This window comes from Siphateles boraxobius, unplaced genomic scaffold (genome assembly GCF_051911475.1).
Source record: "Siphateles boraxobius isolate OS27281-9 unplaced genomic scaffold, OSU_SipBor_1 68, whole genome shotgun sequence".
NCBI classification, from domain to species: domain Eukaryota; kingdom Metazoa; phylum Chordata; class Actinopteri; order Cypriniformes; family Leuciscidae; genus Siphateles; species Siphateles boraxobius.
The window spans coordinates 12,805,668-12,823,675 of NW_027509195.1; the positions used below are offsets into that span (position 1 = coordinate 12,805,668).

The 18,008-nt window shown below is 37.7% G+C and overlaps 3 protein-coding genes across 6 annotated transcripts in view; all 3 read left to right on the top strand.

Annotated features, from left to right (window-relative positions):
- The first annotated feature begins 33 nt into the window (after window positions 1–33).
- fbl (fibrillarin) lies at window positions 34–5,013 on the top strand. Of its 2 annotated transcripts, none has more exons than XM_077214883.1 (9): window positions 34–171; window positions 961–1,113; window positions 2,113–2,253; window positions 2,366–2,460; window positions 2,547–2,717; window positions 3,391–3,523; window positions 3,608–3,720; window positions 3,808–3,953; window positions 4,140–5,013. In XM_077214883.1, the coding sequence occupies exons 1-9, from the start codon at window positions 162–164 to the stop codon at window positions 4,162–4,164; spliced, it is 987 nt and encodes a 328-aa protein (XP_077070998.1). In that variant the 5' UTR covers window positions 34–161; the 3' UTR covers window positions 4,165–5,013. The 2 variants fall into 2 exon arrangements, with proteins under 2 accessions (XP_077070998.1, XP_077070997.1); XM_077214882.1 differs by having other exon boundaries at window positions 41–171; window positions 961–1,119.
- Window positions 5,014–5,411: 398 nt separating this feature from the next.
- On the top strand, window positions 5,412–12,641 carry alkbh8 (alkB homolog 8, tRNA methyltransferase). 2 transcript variants are annotated; one of them, XM_077214879.1, is made up of 11 exons: window positions 5,412–5,612; window positions 6,111–6,345; window positions 6,441–6,572; window positions 6,760–6,855; window positions 7,283–7,387; window positions 7,465–7,535; window positions 8,339–8,445; window positions 8,687–8,838; window positions 9,875–10,131; window positions 11,675–11,824; window positions 11,946–12,641. In XM_077214879.1, exons 1-11 carry the CDS (start codon window positions 5,490–5,492, stop codon window positions 12,525–12,527), a joined length of 2,010 nt encoding a protein of 669 aa, XP_077070994.1. In that variant the 5' UTR covers window positions 5,412–5,489; the 3' UTR covers window positions 12,528–12,641. The 2 variants fall into 2 exon arrangements, with proteins under 2 accessions (XP_077070994.1, XP_077070995.1); XM_077214880.1 differs by lacking the exon at window positions 6,760–6,855.
- Window positions 12,642–14,911: 2,270 nt separating this feature from the next.
- dyrk1b (dual-specificity tyrosine-(Y)-phosphorylation regulated kinase 1B) overlaps window positions 14,912–18,008 on the top strand; it is a 45,042-nt gene continuing 41,945 nt past the window's right edge. Inside the window, exon 1 of one of the 2 annotated variants that reach the window (XM_077214889.1) lies at window positions 14,912–15,681. The gene's annotated coding sequence lies outside the window, so the exon portion shown is untranslated. The remainder of the gene's footprint in view (window positions 15,682–18,008) is intronic. The other variant, XM_077214887.1, reaches the window with a different exon arrangement.

Below are 18,008 nucleotides of genomic sequence, written 5' to 3' on the forward strand. Positions count from 1 at the left end.
GAGCCACGTTTTTTTGCAATGCATTATGGGTAAGACATTCGACGCACATGTTGCCACCACCTGATCAGAACTGAACGAGTCTGGAGGAAGAGCTGCGGGATTGTATCATCGGCAGCTATTTGTAGAATTAAAACCGGATTAGCTACATATAGTACGATAAAATGAGACCAGGTAAGCGTTTTATAGTTTTTGATGCATTTATATTTGTTTCCATGGTCGCGCTATAAAACAACTGTTTATGTGTGTTGGTTTTGCTCGTGAACATACCGGCCAAGTTAGCCACGCGCTTAAAGTGTTTGCGCACGAATCGCCTTTCTATGAAATGTTATGACATTGTTTGTTATTTTATTAGTATATATTTAATCATTTAATTGTGGTCTCATAAAGAAAAGTGGTTTCAATGTAAACAATTATATTTATTGCAATGTTTAACTTGCGCGTGCGAGCAAACGAGCCATGCTGCGCACGCGGTGCTGAAAAGCCCCACATGGCTCTTAACTATAGAAACTATTAATTTGTTTTTAAGATTCCTGGTCTAGTTTACTTAGTTGCGTTGTTCTTATTATTAAATCAAAACCGTACTCTAAATTATTAATTTGTTTTTGGCCGGAAAGCCTGGACATTGTGCACAAGGCGTATTTTAATGGTGGAGTGTACACACTTTGAGGAACTCTATCAGACCATGTTAATGTCGATAACCTAGTAAAAACTAGTTGTTTTGGTTTAGTGGACAACATGTAGCAGAATCAAATATTATACGCAAAACTTGTTTATAATCAAATTATCATCAATATCTTTCTTAACTTTGTCATAAAGCAATTATAACTAAAGGTTTTGTTGCAGCTGACTACAGTTTACTGAGTGTGATGTTGAATTAACGTTACGTCGTCCCTTGTTTTGGCATAACCAAAGTTTTACTGTTATTGTTTCAATTTATTAATATTTGATTTCTCTTGACAGGATTCAGCCCGAGAGGAGGTGGAGGTAGAGGAGGCTTTGGAGGTGGAAGTAGAGGAGGCTTTGGAGGTGGAGGTAGAGGAGGCTTCGGTGGAGGTTTTGGAGGCCGAGGAGGAGGAGACAGGGGTGGAAGAGGAGGATTTCGAGGAGGTAGAGGTGGGGGTAAACAAAATGTTAAAATTATTTTTTTCCCCATATATATTTAATTCTGGTATTGTTGGAAATGGAAATGTTAGTTGATCTTCACAAATACTTTGGGTTAAAAAAATAGAAAATAAATATTTGGTATTTAATTACAATATACAGTATCAGTCAAAAGTTTGGAAACATACTATTTTTAATGTTTTTGCAAGAAGTCTCTTATGCTCCTCAAGCCTGCATTTATTTGATAAAATCTTTTTGAATGTACTTTAAAATATAATTTATTTCTGTGATTGCACAGCTGAATTCTCATCAGCCATTACTCCAGTTTTAGTGTCACTTGATCCTTCAGAAATCATTGTAATATGCTGATTTATTACCAGTGTTGGGAACAGTTGTGCTGCTTAATATTTTGTATAACCTGTCTGTGGGGCTACTTTCATGATTCTTTTAGCATGCATTTAAAATAGAAATCGTTTCTTACAATATACACTACCATTCAAAAGTTTGGGGCCAGTGATTTCTTTCATTTTTTTGAAAGAAAATAATACTTTTGTTCCGAAACGGATGTTAAATTGTTTATAATAAGTGATAGTAAAGACTTATATTGTTAGAAAAGATTTCTATTTTGAATAAATGCTGTTTTTTTACTTTTGAAAAAAGTATCACAGGTTTAAAAAAAAATTGAGCTGTTAATGTTTCCAACATTAATAATAAATCAGCATATTAGAATGATTGTGACACTGAAGACTGTAGAAATGGTTGATGAATTCAGCTTTGCATCACAGAAATAAATGGTAGTTTGAAGTATGTTCAAATAGAAAAACATTATTTATATTTTTATTTCAGAATATTACTTTTTTCTGCATTTTTCTTTCAAAAACTTTCCAAACTTGTTTGTATGTATATGTACCTATCGCTGTTTCTGTCTTCTAGTTTAGTATGTCAGAAAAATGTGCAGTTTATATTTAATGTTGTTTGTTTTGATGCATTTCTGTGTCTTGTTTGATAAAGGTGGAGGATTCAGGTCCCCTGGAGATGAAGGGGGCTTCCGTGGACGAGGGGGTTTCCGTGGCACTCCTAGAGGCCGTGGAGGTGGACGAGGAGGGTTCAGAGGGGGCAAAAGAGTGACCGTAGAGCCCCATAGACATGAAGGTGGGTCATCAATGTCTCAACTTTCTCAAATGCAGAAAAATCGGTTACATTTTGGAGTTGAAATGGCTGTTGCTGACATTTTTACATGCTAACGTTCTGTTTAAAATGACAGGAGTGTTTATCTGCCGTGGTAAGGAGGATGCCCTGGTCACAAAGAACATGGTGATTGGAGAGTCTGTGTACGGAGAGAAGAGAATAAATGTTGAGGTGAGCCTGTGGTAGCATGTCTCTGATGTTCACTGGAGTAGTTTTAGATATTGTATTCATTGCATGTTATTTTTTTCTGATTTAAGGAAGGGGAAACTAAGATTGAGTACAGAGCATGGAATCCTTTCCGGTCAAAGCTGGCTGCGGCCATTTTAGGAGGCGTTGACCAGATCCACATCAAGCCGGGAACAAAGGTCATGTACCTGGGAGCCGCATCAGGGACCACTGTATCCCATGTTTCTGACATTGTTGGACCGGTATGTGGAATTTGATTTAAAAAAAATATATATATATATTTATTAATGTCCACATCTTCACACATCAGCAAATAGAAAACACTGAAACGTTTATAGTTCAAGTGTGTTTTTTTGCACAATTCTGTGTATTGTTATTAGTTGCTATAATAAACTAATACAGTTGAACATTCAGCTGGGATGGCATTTTAACAGAAAAAAACCTTTACATATTTTAGCTCAAAACAATAGGAACACCTTAGTTTGATTTATTTTTGATTTTGTGATTTTATTTATATATATATATATATATATAAAGTGTTAATTCATGTTTTGAATTAGTTTGTTTATTTTAGTTAAAGTTTGTCATTTTAGTTTCTGATATTTTTCTTATGCTTTATTTTTCTTTATACTTTAATACTTTATTTCAGTCATAGTTTCAGTAATTATATATTTCAGCTTTATTTCAAAGAAAATTATTTTAATAGTTTTACAATTATTTTATATTTATTTATGTTAAGTTAAGTCATCTAAATGTTCAGATATTTCCAGCTCTGAAGTAGTGTGTGTGAATGAGCCGATACATATTCAAGCAATTTTGCATTGTTGGTTTGGCTTGCAGACATGACATTGTTAGACAGTATTTCTGGAAGTCTTTTTTTAAATTGTCTAAATTTTATTAATTTGCTCTTCACAGGAGGGGTTGGTGTATGCTGTTGAATTCTCTCACAGATCAGGCAGAGACTTGCTGAATGTGGCCAAAAAGAGAACCAACATTATTCCAATCATAGAAGATGCACGACACCCGCACAAGTACCGCATGCTTGTTGGTAAGTTCCTGTAATGGGAACATTTGAAGAGTAGGGAATGCTTATTGCAAGGTTGTTTATTAAAGCACTGCTGTTTTCTTTAAGGTATGGTGGATGTCATCTTTGCTGATGTTGCTCAGCCTGATCAAACACGAATCGTCGCCCTCAATGCACACAATTTCCTGAAAAATGGAGGCCATTTTGTTATTTCCATCAAGGTAGTGTAATGCTGCTAATATGTTGTTATTGGTCATGTTTTGCTGCTGTAAATCTTCAGTTGTTAACTTTTCCTTTCTTTTCATCAGGCTAACTGCATTGATTCAACAGCCGCTCCAGAGGCAGTGTTTGCGTCAGAGGTTAAGAAGATGAGCTCTGAGAACATGAAACCTCAGGAGCAGCTGACACTGGAGCCGTATGAGAGAGATCATGCTGTTGTTGTGGGAATTTACAGGTGAGTCTTGATGCATAAACCTAAAAGAACCATGTAGGAACTTTCAGACTAAATTTTTTTTAAAAACAAGGTTTGAGCAGCTTCTTATTTAGGCCTGAATAGCAATTGTGTAATTTAAAGTTGTGGTCTGAAATGTTTCTTATATAGCTCAGTTTTGCTCATTTTTTTATTTTATTTTTTTTGCAGACCACCACCCAAGCAGAAGAAATGAGGTGTCGAAATATGTCGTCACTATTCACATCCTCCTTCTCTCCTGAAATAACTGCTTCGGCCACTAGATGGACCCAAAATTTGCAGATGACAAAAGACTGATATATGAACCATTTTCCTGTTTCTGCTTGGATGGGATTGTATCCCGCTGTACCCGAATGGCACAGGCAACATTGTTTATGGAGAGTATCTCTGCTCCTGTTTTTCCATTGTGTGATCATCCTCTTTCATGTAATATACTGTACTGAGAGATGAAGTTTGTATTTTGCTTGTAATAATTATTGGAAGCTAAATGTGTTATGTTAACTAAATCAAGAGTTTTCCAAAGCATACATTCGTTTTTGTTTCTTTGAATATTTTTAGTAAAAAAATGTAACAATCGAATGTCATGGCTGTTATTTGTGGAATATTTACAGAAAACACCATTGTTTCAAGTTCTAATCTAATATTTCTGTATTATGCTTGTAACCTCACAAATCTCTGAAACAATTCAAAACTTCCTCTTGTTTTGCTGCCATAGAAGGGCTAGACATGGGTTTATACCCATTTTGAGATCAATTTGTATAACTAATACTAAAGGTTATTGTTAAACCAGCCTTAGCTGGTTTAGGTTAGTCGATATGGTTTTCTCCCATCCTATTTGACAAGTGCCCTAGACTTCTCGGAAACCATCATATTAGTTTAGGTATATTCAAAAAATTTTCCTGCAAGGTATTATTGTGGGTATGTCTAGTTACTTATGATTTAAAGAAATTAAGAAACTGAATTAAAGGTACAGATGTTTCCTTGTCCACAAGTTGTGTAAACATAAACTGTAAATAAATTTTCAAAAAAATCAGTAACTTTTAAATAAGCTACCAGTTCGTTCAGTTCATTGCTCAACAATGCATTTTAAAAAATTATATAGGAGGTTGACGATGTCAAGAGCATTTATAAACCTAATTCTCATGAGCACATACATTTACCGGTTATGACCAAATCCAAAATCGAGCTTTTTCGGCACCGCCCTTAGTCAAACGCCTTAGGTCCACACTCTGATAAAGCTACATTTAGATACAAAACCTGTGAAAACGGCCTGATTTGTATGGTTCGATGCGGTTCTGTATTCGATCAGCAATTGGAAATTAAACGTTCCTATCTTTCAACGTAAAAACAAATTAATTTTCATGTTTACTTTGTTTTCATAATGTTACTGCCGAATAATAGAAACGATAAAACTAAAATCCAATAAATCCGAAAAAAGACCGGAACACACGCATCTAGGAACCAACTGTGTAGTTCGTGCTAACGGGGGAACAAATATGCGGTAGCACAACGGAGAGCAGCATGGACAGTTTAAGAAGTGTCAGAAGATCTAAAGAGGAGAAAAAACTGCTTCGAAGGCAGATTAAAACCAGTCACACGTTACTGAAACACGAGGGCATAAACACAGTGTCACATCCCACAAAGGTACCTACAAAGTTTCTTTTGCCGAATTTTCAGAAAGATCTAGATTCAGACAGTCAGTAACATAGATTAAATGTACTGCTGCTGGATTCCTGTCATTATGTATGTAATATTTCTGAACACTAATTTTACAGCGTAGACATATATAAGCTGTTTGTTTTTACTTCTAAACGAATGCAGTAAAATTATGATATAAATGATTTGTGGCTTCTCCAGTCAAGTCACCAACAATGATAGTGAACCACTTTGATTAACGATCTAAGTTACGTGTCTTTGCATGTAACATGGATATAAATAAGCTGCCAAATAACTTAAGAGGTCAAAGCAAATTGAGTTGTTAATAATTTACCATTTTATGTTCACATTGACAGTGATCTTGATGAAGCCTCTTAAATGGTGAAATATGCAGTGCATTGCTTTGCATAAATTACCCACAAAATAAGTCAATAATATGTTCACAAATAATGTTCTCAATAATGTTTAAGAATGTCTGTTTTGTAGCATCTGGTGGTGTCTAATGGAGGTCTGGGGAATGGAGTGAGCAGAGAGTCTCTGCTGGAGGTTCTTAAAGAGGGAGGAACTTTTGAGTCCCTCCTCACCCCTCCAGCGAAACCTTATGCATTTATAACATATTCATCAATTGAAGCATGCCAGAATGCATATACATTTCTCAATGGACGAGCACTGCAGTGTCAGGAGCAAAGTGTGACACTTTATTTCAGCTATGTTGAGAAAGGTGCGTTACACAGGTCATGGGCCATATCATCCTTTTCAGTGAGCTTTGAAATTGAACAGTGTTTCTAATGCATCTCATCTTTGATTGTTTGTCAGTGGACGGTGACCGGAGTGTATCCTGTGCTTTACCTCTTGGTCTGTTGGTGTTGGAGGATTTTGTGTCTCCAGAGGAGGAGCAGCAGCTGCTGCATGCTGTTGATTGGACACCGCATACTGATGATGTCACGAGTGAGAGATACTTGGGTTGATTCTCAATCCTCAAATTGATGCTTCCTCGTTTCTTCGATTTCTTAATCTTTGTCATATAGTTATATGTAGCAGAGTTATTTCCTTGGATAATATTTTGATGAAGGCAAACCTATTAGTATTAACATGTTAGTAATAATAGCATGTTCACTTTATTTTCATATATCAGTGCAGAAAGCTTTGAAACACAGAAGAGTGAAGCATTATGGGTATGAATTTCGGTACGATAATAATAACGTGGACAAAGGCAAGCCTTTAACAGGTGGTAAGTATATCTCATTTTGAAGATAATAAATTAGTTGCAAATGTTCAACAAATTTGGGATTGATAAGATTTTTGCAATTATTTTTTAAAGAAGTCTCATGTTCACCAAGACTACATTTCTTTGATTAAAAATACAGAAAAATAGTAATTTGTGAAATAGATTTACAATGTAAAAGGACTGTTTTCTATTGTAATATATTTTTAAATGAAATTTAACTGAATGGAATTCGTAAATGAAAGCTAAGTTCAAAAGAAAAACATTTTAAATAGAAATCTTTTGCAATATTATAATTGTCTTTATTGTCTTTTGATCATTTGAATGCATCCGCGCTGAATAAAAGTGTTAATATTTTCCAAAGTTTTGAGTGGTAGTATACATATATTTACACATCTATATAATATAATTGAATAGACACCTGTCATTTCAGGCCTGCCGGCGGAATGTGATGCTTTACTACAAAGATGTTTGGCTGATGGCCACATAAGTGTCCTCCCAGACCAGCTCACTGTAAACCAATACCAAAGTGGACAAGGTAGTACATCATGTATTCACGCACCTGAGGCGAGATTTATGCCTGTTTATAGGAGTAAATGTTATTGTCTGTTACAGGAATTCCTCCTCATGTGGACACTCACTCTGCATTTGAAGACACCATTCTTTCCTTGAGTCTCGGTGCAAAGGTATGAATAAATGAAGCAATAAAATGTCAGTTATTATGGATTAATAATGGATTATGAGTATATGTTTACTTTTTAATTGTTTTCTTTTATTTGTTAAAGGTGGGGTATGTGATTCTCTTTTTTGTCAATTTTTTCAAAATAACTTAATCCTATTCCTAACCAACTTACAGCCACTGAGTTAGAAGCACTGAAATGAAAATTAAGCAATTGAATCATCTGTGGAACGGGCAGGACCTGAAAAACTCCAGCCAATCATTTCCAAGACCACCTAGAATCATTGGACAGTCAGTTCGTCAATCAAACGGTCCTACCACACACCCCTCCCTCCAGACCCCCTTTGTACGCATACTCCAAGCTCGTGAAGCATGCGCATCTCCTCAGTAAAGCCGGTTCCATGATTAGTAGTAAATCGTCATTACAATCTCTCGCACATCTGAGTTTTCGCTCGTGCATGATTGCGCGTCCATGTTCTTCGAATGGGTGGAGTCAGGGCCAGCGTTGGAGGAAAGAAGGTAGGACCATTTCAATTGTGTATTTTCAAAATCTGCCGGTCGTTTTCCAAATCGCATACCCCACCTTTAACAACACTTTTTTCATGCATCAGTATTATGGGTGTGATAATGTGTGGGATTGTGTTACACCAGACCTGTTTGTAGACTTATTGATTTGTTATGGTACAGCAACTTTATTGATTATCTGATTTTCCTTAGTCAAAACAAAGATGGAGATGGAAAAGGAACCTCATGATTTTCCTACATGGATGGATATCTCTGTTTAACACCTTTCCTCCCATTTTCCTATAGACAGTAATGGACTTTAAACATCCTGACGGACGTTCTGTTGCGGTGGTGCTGCCAGAGCGAAGTCTGCTAGTAATGAAAGGAGAGAGTCGTTATCTGTGGACTCACGGGTGAGAAACTGGATTTTTTTTTCAATCAACCCTCTGTATACACTATATGCCCAAAAATATGCAAAAAACCAAACACTACAGTCATATATTCTTTGATTTTTGTATGCTCTTGTATTTTATTGTAATATTATTATTTAATTAATGATTATTATTTATTATTTACAAAATATATAACATAATATAATTATAAATTCTTTGTTCTAGGGAGAGATGAACATGTTTTGTGTGTGTTTCATTTCAGCATTACACCTCGGAAGTTTGATGTGGTACCTGTGTTGGAGGCTGGAGGGTCAGGGGTCATGACCTCTGACTTGAGTAATCTGACCCTGAGCCGCCGTGGTACCAGGATATCGCTGACGTTCCGAAAAATCCGCCATACACCCTGCAACTGTGGTGAGTGTGTGAAGTATTTACTTATGCTAGCTACATTTTTTTAAATTATTATCTAAATGCAGTACCGTTCAAAAGTCTTTTTTTAAAAGAAATTACTTAAAAAAATACTTGTATTCAGCAAGGTTGCAAAATAAATTATATTTGATTTTTTATTTTTTTTTATCAGAATGTTATGACTCTTGGGGACATTTATGGCACTTGCTATGTGAACACAAAAAAAATGTGTGGACATGATTTGAAAAGGTTAAATGGTCCTAAAAATAGTCACACTTGTACTCCTTTTGACTGCCATTGAAATTAATAGGATATAATCATTTAAAAAAATTTAAAAAAGGAAATACAGAGAATTTTTGGGATATAATCTAGAAATCAGCCATGATGCAGGAAAAAAGCACACAGCAATCAATTATTAATTGAAAAATATATTTTTTTAAATTCTAAAAATTTTATGGATTTATTATTTGTATTGGATTGTTAAAATTGTGGAAACAAATGGGTCATAATTATTGCTTTAATATTACTTAATAAGATAAAATACCCTCTAAATACAAAATATTAATCAAATAAAAAAAACAATTATAACGAAAAAGTATTACATTGCTGTTCCTGGGGAAAAAAGTTGTATTTTAAGTGTTCAGCCACTTTTTGACTGGGAGGAGTAGGGTGTGACCCCTAAATGAGAAGCACCAGAGGGTTAAATTGATCAAAAGTAACAGTGAAGACATAATGTGACAAAAGATTTTTTTGTTCAAATAAATGCTGTTCTTTTTAAGAACCCTGACAAAATAGCATATTAATCTGATTTCTGAAGGATCATATGACATGTAATGATATTTCAAAGTATTCTTGTTTTCACTGTATTTTGATCAAATAAATGCAACCTTGATGAGCAAAAGAGACGTCTTTAAAAAAAATCATATACTGGCCCCAATTTTTTTTCAATAGTGAATATACATCAAAATCATATTTGAATATCTCTTTGCATTTGTATATTTTTGTAGATATTTTTGTAGAATCTGTTTATTTCTTGTTGTAGCCTATCCATCTGCCTGCGATAGCCAGCGGCCGCCCTCTCCACCCACTGTGCCTGTAGCTGAAGGCGATGCGTGTCGTTTGGAGTCACAGTATGTCCATCAGGTCTATGAAGAGATTTCCTCCCACTTCAGCAGCACACGACACTCACCGTGGCCTCAGGTGCGAGATTTCCTACTGACCCTTTCACCTGGTAGTGTTCTGGCTGACATCGGATGTGGCAACGGCAAATACCTGGGGATCAACCCTGAAGTGATGTCGGTAAGTAATATAACACAGCAAACTTTACCGGGATGTGACATAAACTTGGTCAGACATCTCATGGTTATCACTTACAATCAGAGGTGTAAAGTCCAGGTTCAGAAAGTAAAAGTCCTCCTCAGTATTTTGTTCCAATCACCTGGATTTGCTAATTAGCTCAGTTTTTCAGCCAGGAGGTAGAACCAGGGCTGGACTGGCCATCGGGCATACCGGGCACTTTCCCGGTGGGCTGACTTGCTTTTTGGGCTGATACAGATCATTCTTAAAAAAAAAATGTTTTGTCTGAACGGCCCATAATACTCGTACATAGGCGGCCCATTCGTTTAGTTTTGCTTAATTGGCGGTGCTGGGATCTTTGTGCCGGTGTAATGCATTGGACAAAAAAAGTCAACGTAGTTTTTTTTTTTCCACAGACCGGCCCATGAAACACGTAGATCAGCGGCCCATTGGTTCTTTTCTTGATTGACTTTGGGCTCTGAGCGAGCGTGCAGTGTCAGTGTGTATCTGTGTGTCAAAATTGTCAGAGATGGAGAAGAAACGCAAGGAATGTGCAGAGAAATAGCGTGAAAAAAAGAAACGGGCCCTTCAAGTGTCTGATGAGGAGATTGAGGAGGATCAGGAGAGAATGAGTGAGTGTAGAGAACTGTGGTAAGCAGAACTAGGCAACTTTCAGAACACTGAGGCGATGAGTGAGGAACCCATTACCCAGTTACGCATTATTTACACATCTGCATAGTTAACGATAGACGATTACGCATTTTAATAGAATTGTAATGAGACGCGATTGTAAACCATGTTTTCCCCCAAAATACAAGATCATGTGTTTCTCTTTCAAGCTTAGAAATTAGTACAAAACTAATTATGAAAGTTGCTTTTATTTTTCAGTGCATTTGTTTTACAATACATGGCTATTACTGTCATGGGATTAATATTATAACTATTATTATGCAGTAGTGTAATGCAGACAGACACTATATCACAGCTAAAAGAGTTTTGAGGTTTTCTTAGTTCAATTTGCACACTGATTATGGGTTGGAGCTCTTAATTTTTAACTCTCAAAGTGCACCAGATTGATGAATTTAACATTAATAATCTTTCTTACGGGGGTGTTCACTCACCACTCACCACAGATTTACCAAAAATCATGTGTCAAACACTGGTATTGCTATGCCAATGCAGCTTATAGCTTGTTTTAGGACTCATCATTGTGGAGTAGTTCGATTGTATTTTACAATTAGTAGTTATCTCATATATTAATTCTTACGCATTACATGGCATTAGTGGTTTTAATAGGAGTTAGTATACATATTCAGGGGCGTGAAAAGATCGGTTGTGTTTATGATTATATGTAGTGGGCCAGTCTGGACCAAAATGCCCGGGCCGATTTTTAGTCCCAGTCCAGCCCTGGGTAGAACTAATTAGTGAAATCAGCTGGCTGATTTTACACCTCTGCTTAAAATTTCTATTCTATTAATTTCTATTACTTTAACCCCTTAAAAAATGGAGAACTGTGATGGAGCCTCTATCGTCTGTCCATCTGTAGGTGGGCTGCGACCGCAGTGCTAATCTGGTGCAGATCTGTATTGAACGAGGTCATGAGGGATTCGTGTCAGATGCGCTGTCTGTCCCCCTGCGCAGTGGCAGCTGTGATGCCTGCATCTCCATTGCAGTCATTCATCATTTCTCCACACAGGTGAGCAACCTCGCTAATTCAGGGGAAAAACACTGTAAGGGGTCATGTTTTTGTACAATTATTAAAAAAAACATTTTTTTTAAGTGAGACATGATGCTGAACAAACTGCTTGTGTTCTTAGGAGAGAAGACAGGCCGCTGTCAGAGAGCTGATCCGGTTATTAAAGGTGGGAGGAAGAGCTCTGATCTACGTTTGGGCTATGGAGCAGGAATACAACAACCAGAAATCAAAATATCTGAAAGAAAGAACAATTGGAACTAGCATGGAGAATGGCGAGGAGATTAAAACTGAAGAAAATAAGTCCAACCAACCGGAGGAGCATGATAGGAAATTGAGTTCAGACATGAAATGCACAGAGGCCGGTTTTGGGAACGTGACACAACCCAGAATCCATGTCCATACTAACCGCACAGCTTTCCTTTCCCAAGATCTCCTGGTGCCGTGGCACTTAAAAGGGAATGTGGACAAGAACAAGGGAGCAGCGATTAGTAGCACAGATGTCCCCGTGGACAGCACAACCCAGAGGCCCATATTTCACCGCTATTATCATGTCTTCCAGCAGGGAGAGCTGGAGGAGATGTGTTTTGGTGTGGCAGGTGTTAAAGTGCTTAGGAGCTACCATGATCAGGGTAACTGGTGTGCGGAATTGGAGAAGACACATTATACCTCATCAGAGGATGATATTGCACAGGAAAAAGTCTAGTTCGTTGAATAAATACAAAGTTTTAATTTAAAAATGTACTTTTTAATATTGTGTATATTTAATATTTGTTTTTCATGCTTGCAGTGACAGTCAATAAAAGACAACTGAAGAATAGTGACTGAATGTTGAGTGTTTTTGTAAAGAAGCACATGTTGCTTTATATGCTTTCTTGTACAAAACCCACCTAAAAGTGATGATAGACAGGGCAAGTTTTTGAGCAATGTTGCTGGGGAATGTTGCCGTCAACAGACAACAGGCAACCAGGTGAGACACGGCACACAACCGATCTAAAGTATTTAGATAGAAATTTGTTGCCCATTCTCAATGTGAAACTGCCAAGCAACATTGATCTGAAACATTGCTCAAAAAAGTTCCCCTGTGTATCATCACCTTCAGTTTATTACACTTTGGCAGTGGATTAGACAACTATGTTAAACATGTTAGTGTCAACCTGATCTGGACTGGTTTATGCATAACAAATTCTACAGTAATACAATATAAGCACCATAACAAAGTATGAAGATACATTAATATGGCATCCTGTGCATGTTATTATTTTCCAGTCTTAAAATGCAACATTACAGTTTTCTACAACATGTATACAGGGCTTCTCATATCTGTCACTGCACTACTGTTCAAAAGTTTGGGTTGGGTAAGGTTTTTAAAAGATGTCATTTATTTTCACCAAGGCTGCTTTTATCTGACCAAAAATACAGTAAAACTAATATTGTAATATATATATATATAGATTTTTTTTTTCTTTCAGCATCATTACTCCAGTCTTCAGTGTCACATGATCCCTCAGAAATCATTCTAATATGCTGATTTGGTCCGCAAGAGAAAAAAAAAAACGTATCAATATTGAAAACAGTTACAGTTAAAATAAATTATGAATGAAACCGTGATCATTTTTTCAAGGATTTTTTGATGTAGAGAAAGCTCAAAAGAACAGCATTTATTTATAAAATTCTTTGTAACATTATAAATATCTTTACTATAACTTTTGATCAATCCTTGCTCAATAAAATTATTAGTGTCTTTTACAAACGTTTACTGAGCACAAACTTTTGAACTGTAGTGAATACTTGGCCTGAAGAAGTTTGAATCTATTTTCAATTAACTGACTGCACTGTTTTTGTTAGATCACTAGATGGCGTCGGATCGGAATGTAATGCAGAGGTAAAGGTAGCGCTATGAACTTTCACCTTGAATTTGATGACGAACTTCCTGCATGTTTAAATTTTCGTAACCTAGGTTGACCTGGCGGCTCATTTAATTTATATCCAGTTCAAATGTATACCTTTGCGTTTTGTCATAATCTACGGTAGGTCTCATACATGAAGAAACATCAGAGAGAGGGGGACATAAGGGTCATTCTCAGGTTCAGTCTGAATGTTCCCACAAAAATCATACAGACGTATGAATATTAGAGCTTACAGTGCAACTAAAAGGTTATGAAAATTAGGGGGAGGGGTCACATTTGTGACCTTGTCTTTTTGTCCCATTGGCAGTGGCACACTACACATTCGGGCTGTTTTAAATGTTGACCTCGACTTGGAACAATGAGAAATGTATGTAATGGTGATAAAATAGGATGTATACAGACCGGTTAACTTAATAAGTTTCACATCCACTTCATGACCTCCTCTACCATAATGTCAATAGTCGGTCAATGTGACTTGAATAATACAACGGGTTTTTTATTTTATTTTTTAAAGTATGCTTAACATGACAAAAGTGGTGGTGTAATATGCTTTTTAAAGCTAATGAAGTCCATAACGAACTTTGCATCAAGGTGCGTCTGTAAAGTCAAACATATTGTGACAAAGTATTTTGAAATAATTTCATTTAACGGTGTGCGCAAACTGCTTCGTTCTTGTTAGCTGGTTGGACTTCCAGTTTGAAGAAAACCTGCGACCATGGACAGACTGTAACCAGCAACTGTTTTTAAAGTAATTTATAACGCATAACCTACGAAAATATATACGTGGAAACTTCCCAAGTAAAGTTAATTCATCACATAATTGTGTCTTGTCCCACAATGTTTGGCATGAAATACAAATATTGAGCTAAATTAAGATTTAAAAAAAAGTTTTCTTAGCCATAGCCATTTATGGTCGCAGATTAGCTCTGTAAGTAAGCTGCTTCACATATCCACTGCCTCGGCATTGTTCATTTGCCTTGGCTCCAATCAACCTATCAATTTCTAATAGCTTGAAACGGGCCAAAAAAGCACTCCAGTGCGCGTTTTCTAAATTATTGTTCCCGTAAAAGCATCGTCTTTCTCCCCTACACAGGCAAATGCCGAGGCAAATAACGCTAACAGCCGTTGGGTGCAGCCCGTTGTCGGGTTTGTTTAGGCGGCCATTTTGTGAACACTGCACACACACACTGAAGCGAGCGCGCTTTGTAGCGGGGACGCGCTTTACCGTGCAGACCCTCTCTAAGCGACAAGCAGCCGCGGAGCCGATCCGAGATTAACGGGCAGTGAGGGGGGGTCCCTGGCGAATGCACATCGCTAATTGTAGCGGTGCGACGAAGAAACCCCGGTTTTTAGTTCATTCGTTTTTCTTTCTTTTTCCATTTTCATTTAATCACTCTTCTTCTCACCCCTCCACCCCCTCGCCGCTGCTGCTGCTGCAACACCACAACCGTGAGCGATCCGCTACTATACTGCCGCTGCTGGGCGATGTGATCGCGGTTAGCCTGAGCGCTAGCCGCCGAGACCCACACACCACCACCGTTACTGCCGCGATTTTTTTCTTAACGAGCAGACGGGACACACCACGTCAAGGCGGAATATTGCGGCGGTTGTCACGGTTGCATGTTCTGCTGCTCATCGAACTGGCGGTTGGCCGCGCCGGGGGTTTGAAGACGATCCTGTCGCGCTCATCTGTGCTTTTGGGGGACTGTGAAAAGAACGCCAAATGTGTTGAAGAGGGCTTGTAGAGCAACGAAAAGACGATAGCCTGCGCGTTTCGTCTTTTTTCGGGAGACGATCGCAGCAAGCCGTCTGAAGGGGTGGCGGTTCGAGGGGAGGGGGGTCGTTTTGCCGGTTTTTTCGGTCCGCCCCGGTACCTGTGTGGCGGAGGTTCGGACGGTAGAGGGGGAATACTGGTAATGGCTGCTTCAGGAAGCTGGACACGAAGCTGAGGTAAGACTACAGTTGGTTTCTTTACATGCAGACACACTAGTATCGTCTTTTTAGGGCTCAGCCTGTTCCCTACTTATTCATCGCAAGACACCGTGTTCCAGAAGATGCCTGATGCACAGGCCGAGGCTTTGGGCAGGGGAATGGGGAGGGAGTGGGGACATATTCGGCTTGCTACTTAATGTAAACTGGGTCAGATGCAAAAGACCACGGGCAGGTATTTAAACGTTAACGTTATCCTCCTGTACCAACCATAGAGCAGCGGCTCAACTCATGGCAGCCCGGTTGCTTGTCAGTGGATGTGATTTGCAATGATTAAAACCATGCAATATATCTTTCCCGATCTGGTTTGAACCATTTCGAGTATTAAACCGCTTATTCTGTGATATATGTATACAAAATTGGCATCAGTCAAATCCATTGCATGAACCGCGTTTGCAGCCATGCACCCATGAACATGTTCGATTATGAGACCTTCAATGCATCTCTTGGTTATCGTTTTTCATTACTCAGATTGATGAGTCAGGTTAGCCCATCACGTTTGTTTAGACATCCAGTCGTCATTTAATGGTTGTTTAAAAAAGAAAAAAATCCAAGAGTATCAGTTTGGCCACAATTACATTAATGCAAAACTGCGGTATTGCATGGGATGCAAATCTTGTGCACAGAATGCTTGAATGCTATAGACATTACACTGATAACGTTAATCTTGTTGGTTTTCAGCGCATTGGTTAATATATTTGACGTTTCACAAAACATACGACCGTCCGCAGGTCATATTTTGCGAATAAAACCGCGACTTTATTCCAAGGATATCTGTATTGTAGGGTGACGTTACAATTTTCTTCATACGTTCACAAGCGTGTGGCTTGGAGGGAGATTTATGGCCGATTCTTATTACCATCCACCTCTAGAATACATTTGGATGTGGCACATATACCCAAGTCTATAGCCCAGTGTGGATAAATCTGGATATGCCTAACGTTACACCCTTCATCTCCATAGCGTTTTCTGCAAGGTTTCTGCTGTGGTGCTGAAGTAGCAATGCCGGTTCAAAATGGACACACTTCTGCTTCTGCTCTTCTTTTAGCATGTTGCCATCTCGATCAGCCTTCTTACTGCATCATTATACGTGTCAACTTTAGCAATGGTTTTGAACGTCCATATTGTCACTGTGTTAGTTAGAATTCATGCTTTGATCCATGCTTTGGATCATGTATATTTTTCCCAGAAAGAAAAAAAAATGGGTGGAATCATTTGCATTTTAGTTGAATCTTGGATTTAGACTACTTGGAACTACTTTGTACTATCACCTTTCTGTTTTGGGTGTTTTTGTAATAAATAAAAAAAGATACATAATAGGAGATTGTCTTTTGAGACCTCTTTTTAGATGTAGGAGCCACCTGTCCCTAGTGTATTTTTTATCTCTTTTCCCTAAATCATCTAACTGTTTTCATGCATTTTTGTGCTCTTTTCCAAACATCTGGCTTGAGCATGCATTAATCTACCCTTAGTTTCTATTTATTTTTATGTGTGACAAGCTCTGTTTTTGGATTTCTTTTGGTGTCCGTGGCAGAGTGACACAGGGCTGTGAATAGACTAACTTCATTGTACAAAATCTTGCAACGACTGTACACATACTGTGGAATTACTTTAAAGGGGTCTTTCTTTGACAGGAAAAAAATGACAATGAATCTCTTAATTTAAATAGATGGGCGATGATTTTATATGTTTTATTAGGCATTTTGTAAAATGGCTCGTAAAAGGCTTGTTCTCTATAGCTTTTTAAGAAGTTTTGCAATGACAAGACATCAAGCATGCAAGGCAAGTTTTACCATGTTGTCTCAATATTATTATTATTATTAATATCTCATGGACACAATATTGTGTAATGTGTAACAGAAACAACTTTCAGGTGTATATTCTATGAAGTTGCTTAGCGGGAAGTTCCTATTGGTTGGTTGACAGTCTTGTAGTTGCTGTTAATGTCACATCTCTCATTTCTTGTAGCTGACATAAACTAAACTGGGATGGACACAACACACAAGCTTGTTAGTCTTTTCAGAGACCACCTGAGGCAGTATTCCCTATTCATCTTGCAACATACTCCTAAATTTGATAGCGCTGGGAGGAGAGAACACACACACACACTTACAAGTAGAAAGTTTATATACCGTCTCCCTGTTTATGTGGCTCTGACTTCTTTGATGATCAGCATAAGCTACATTTAGGCTCTTCTAAACATTGGAAAGAGCTCTTCCTGCTGTGTAAATTCATGATAAATACTGGAGTAGGAAAGAGCTGTTTTAGCCCACCTCCCTTTCTGTCCG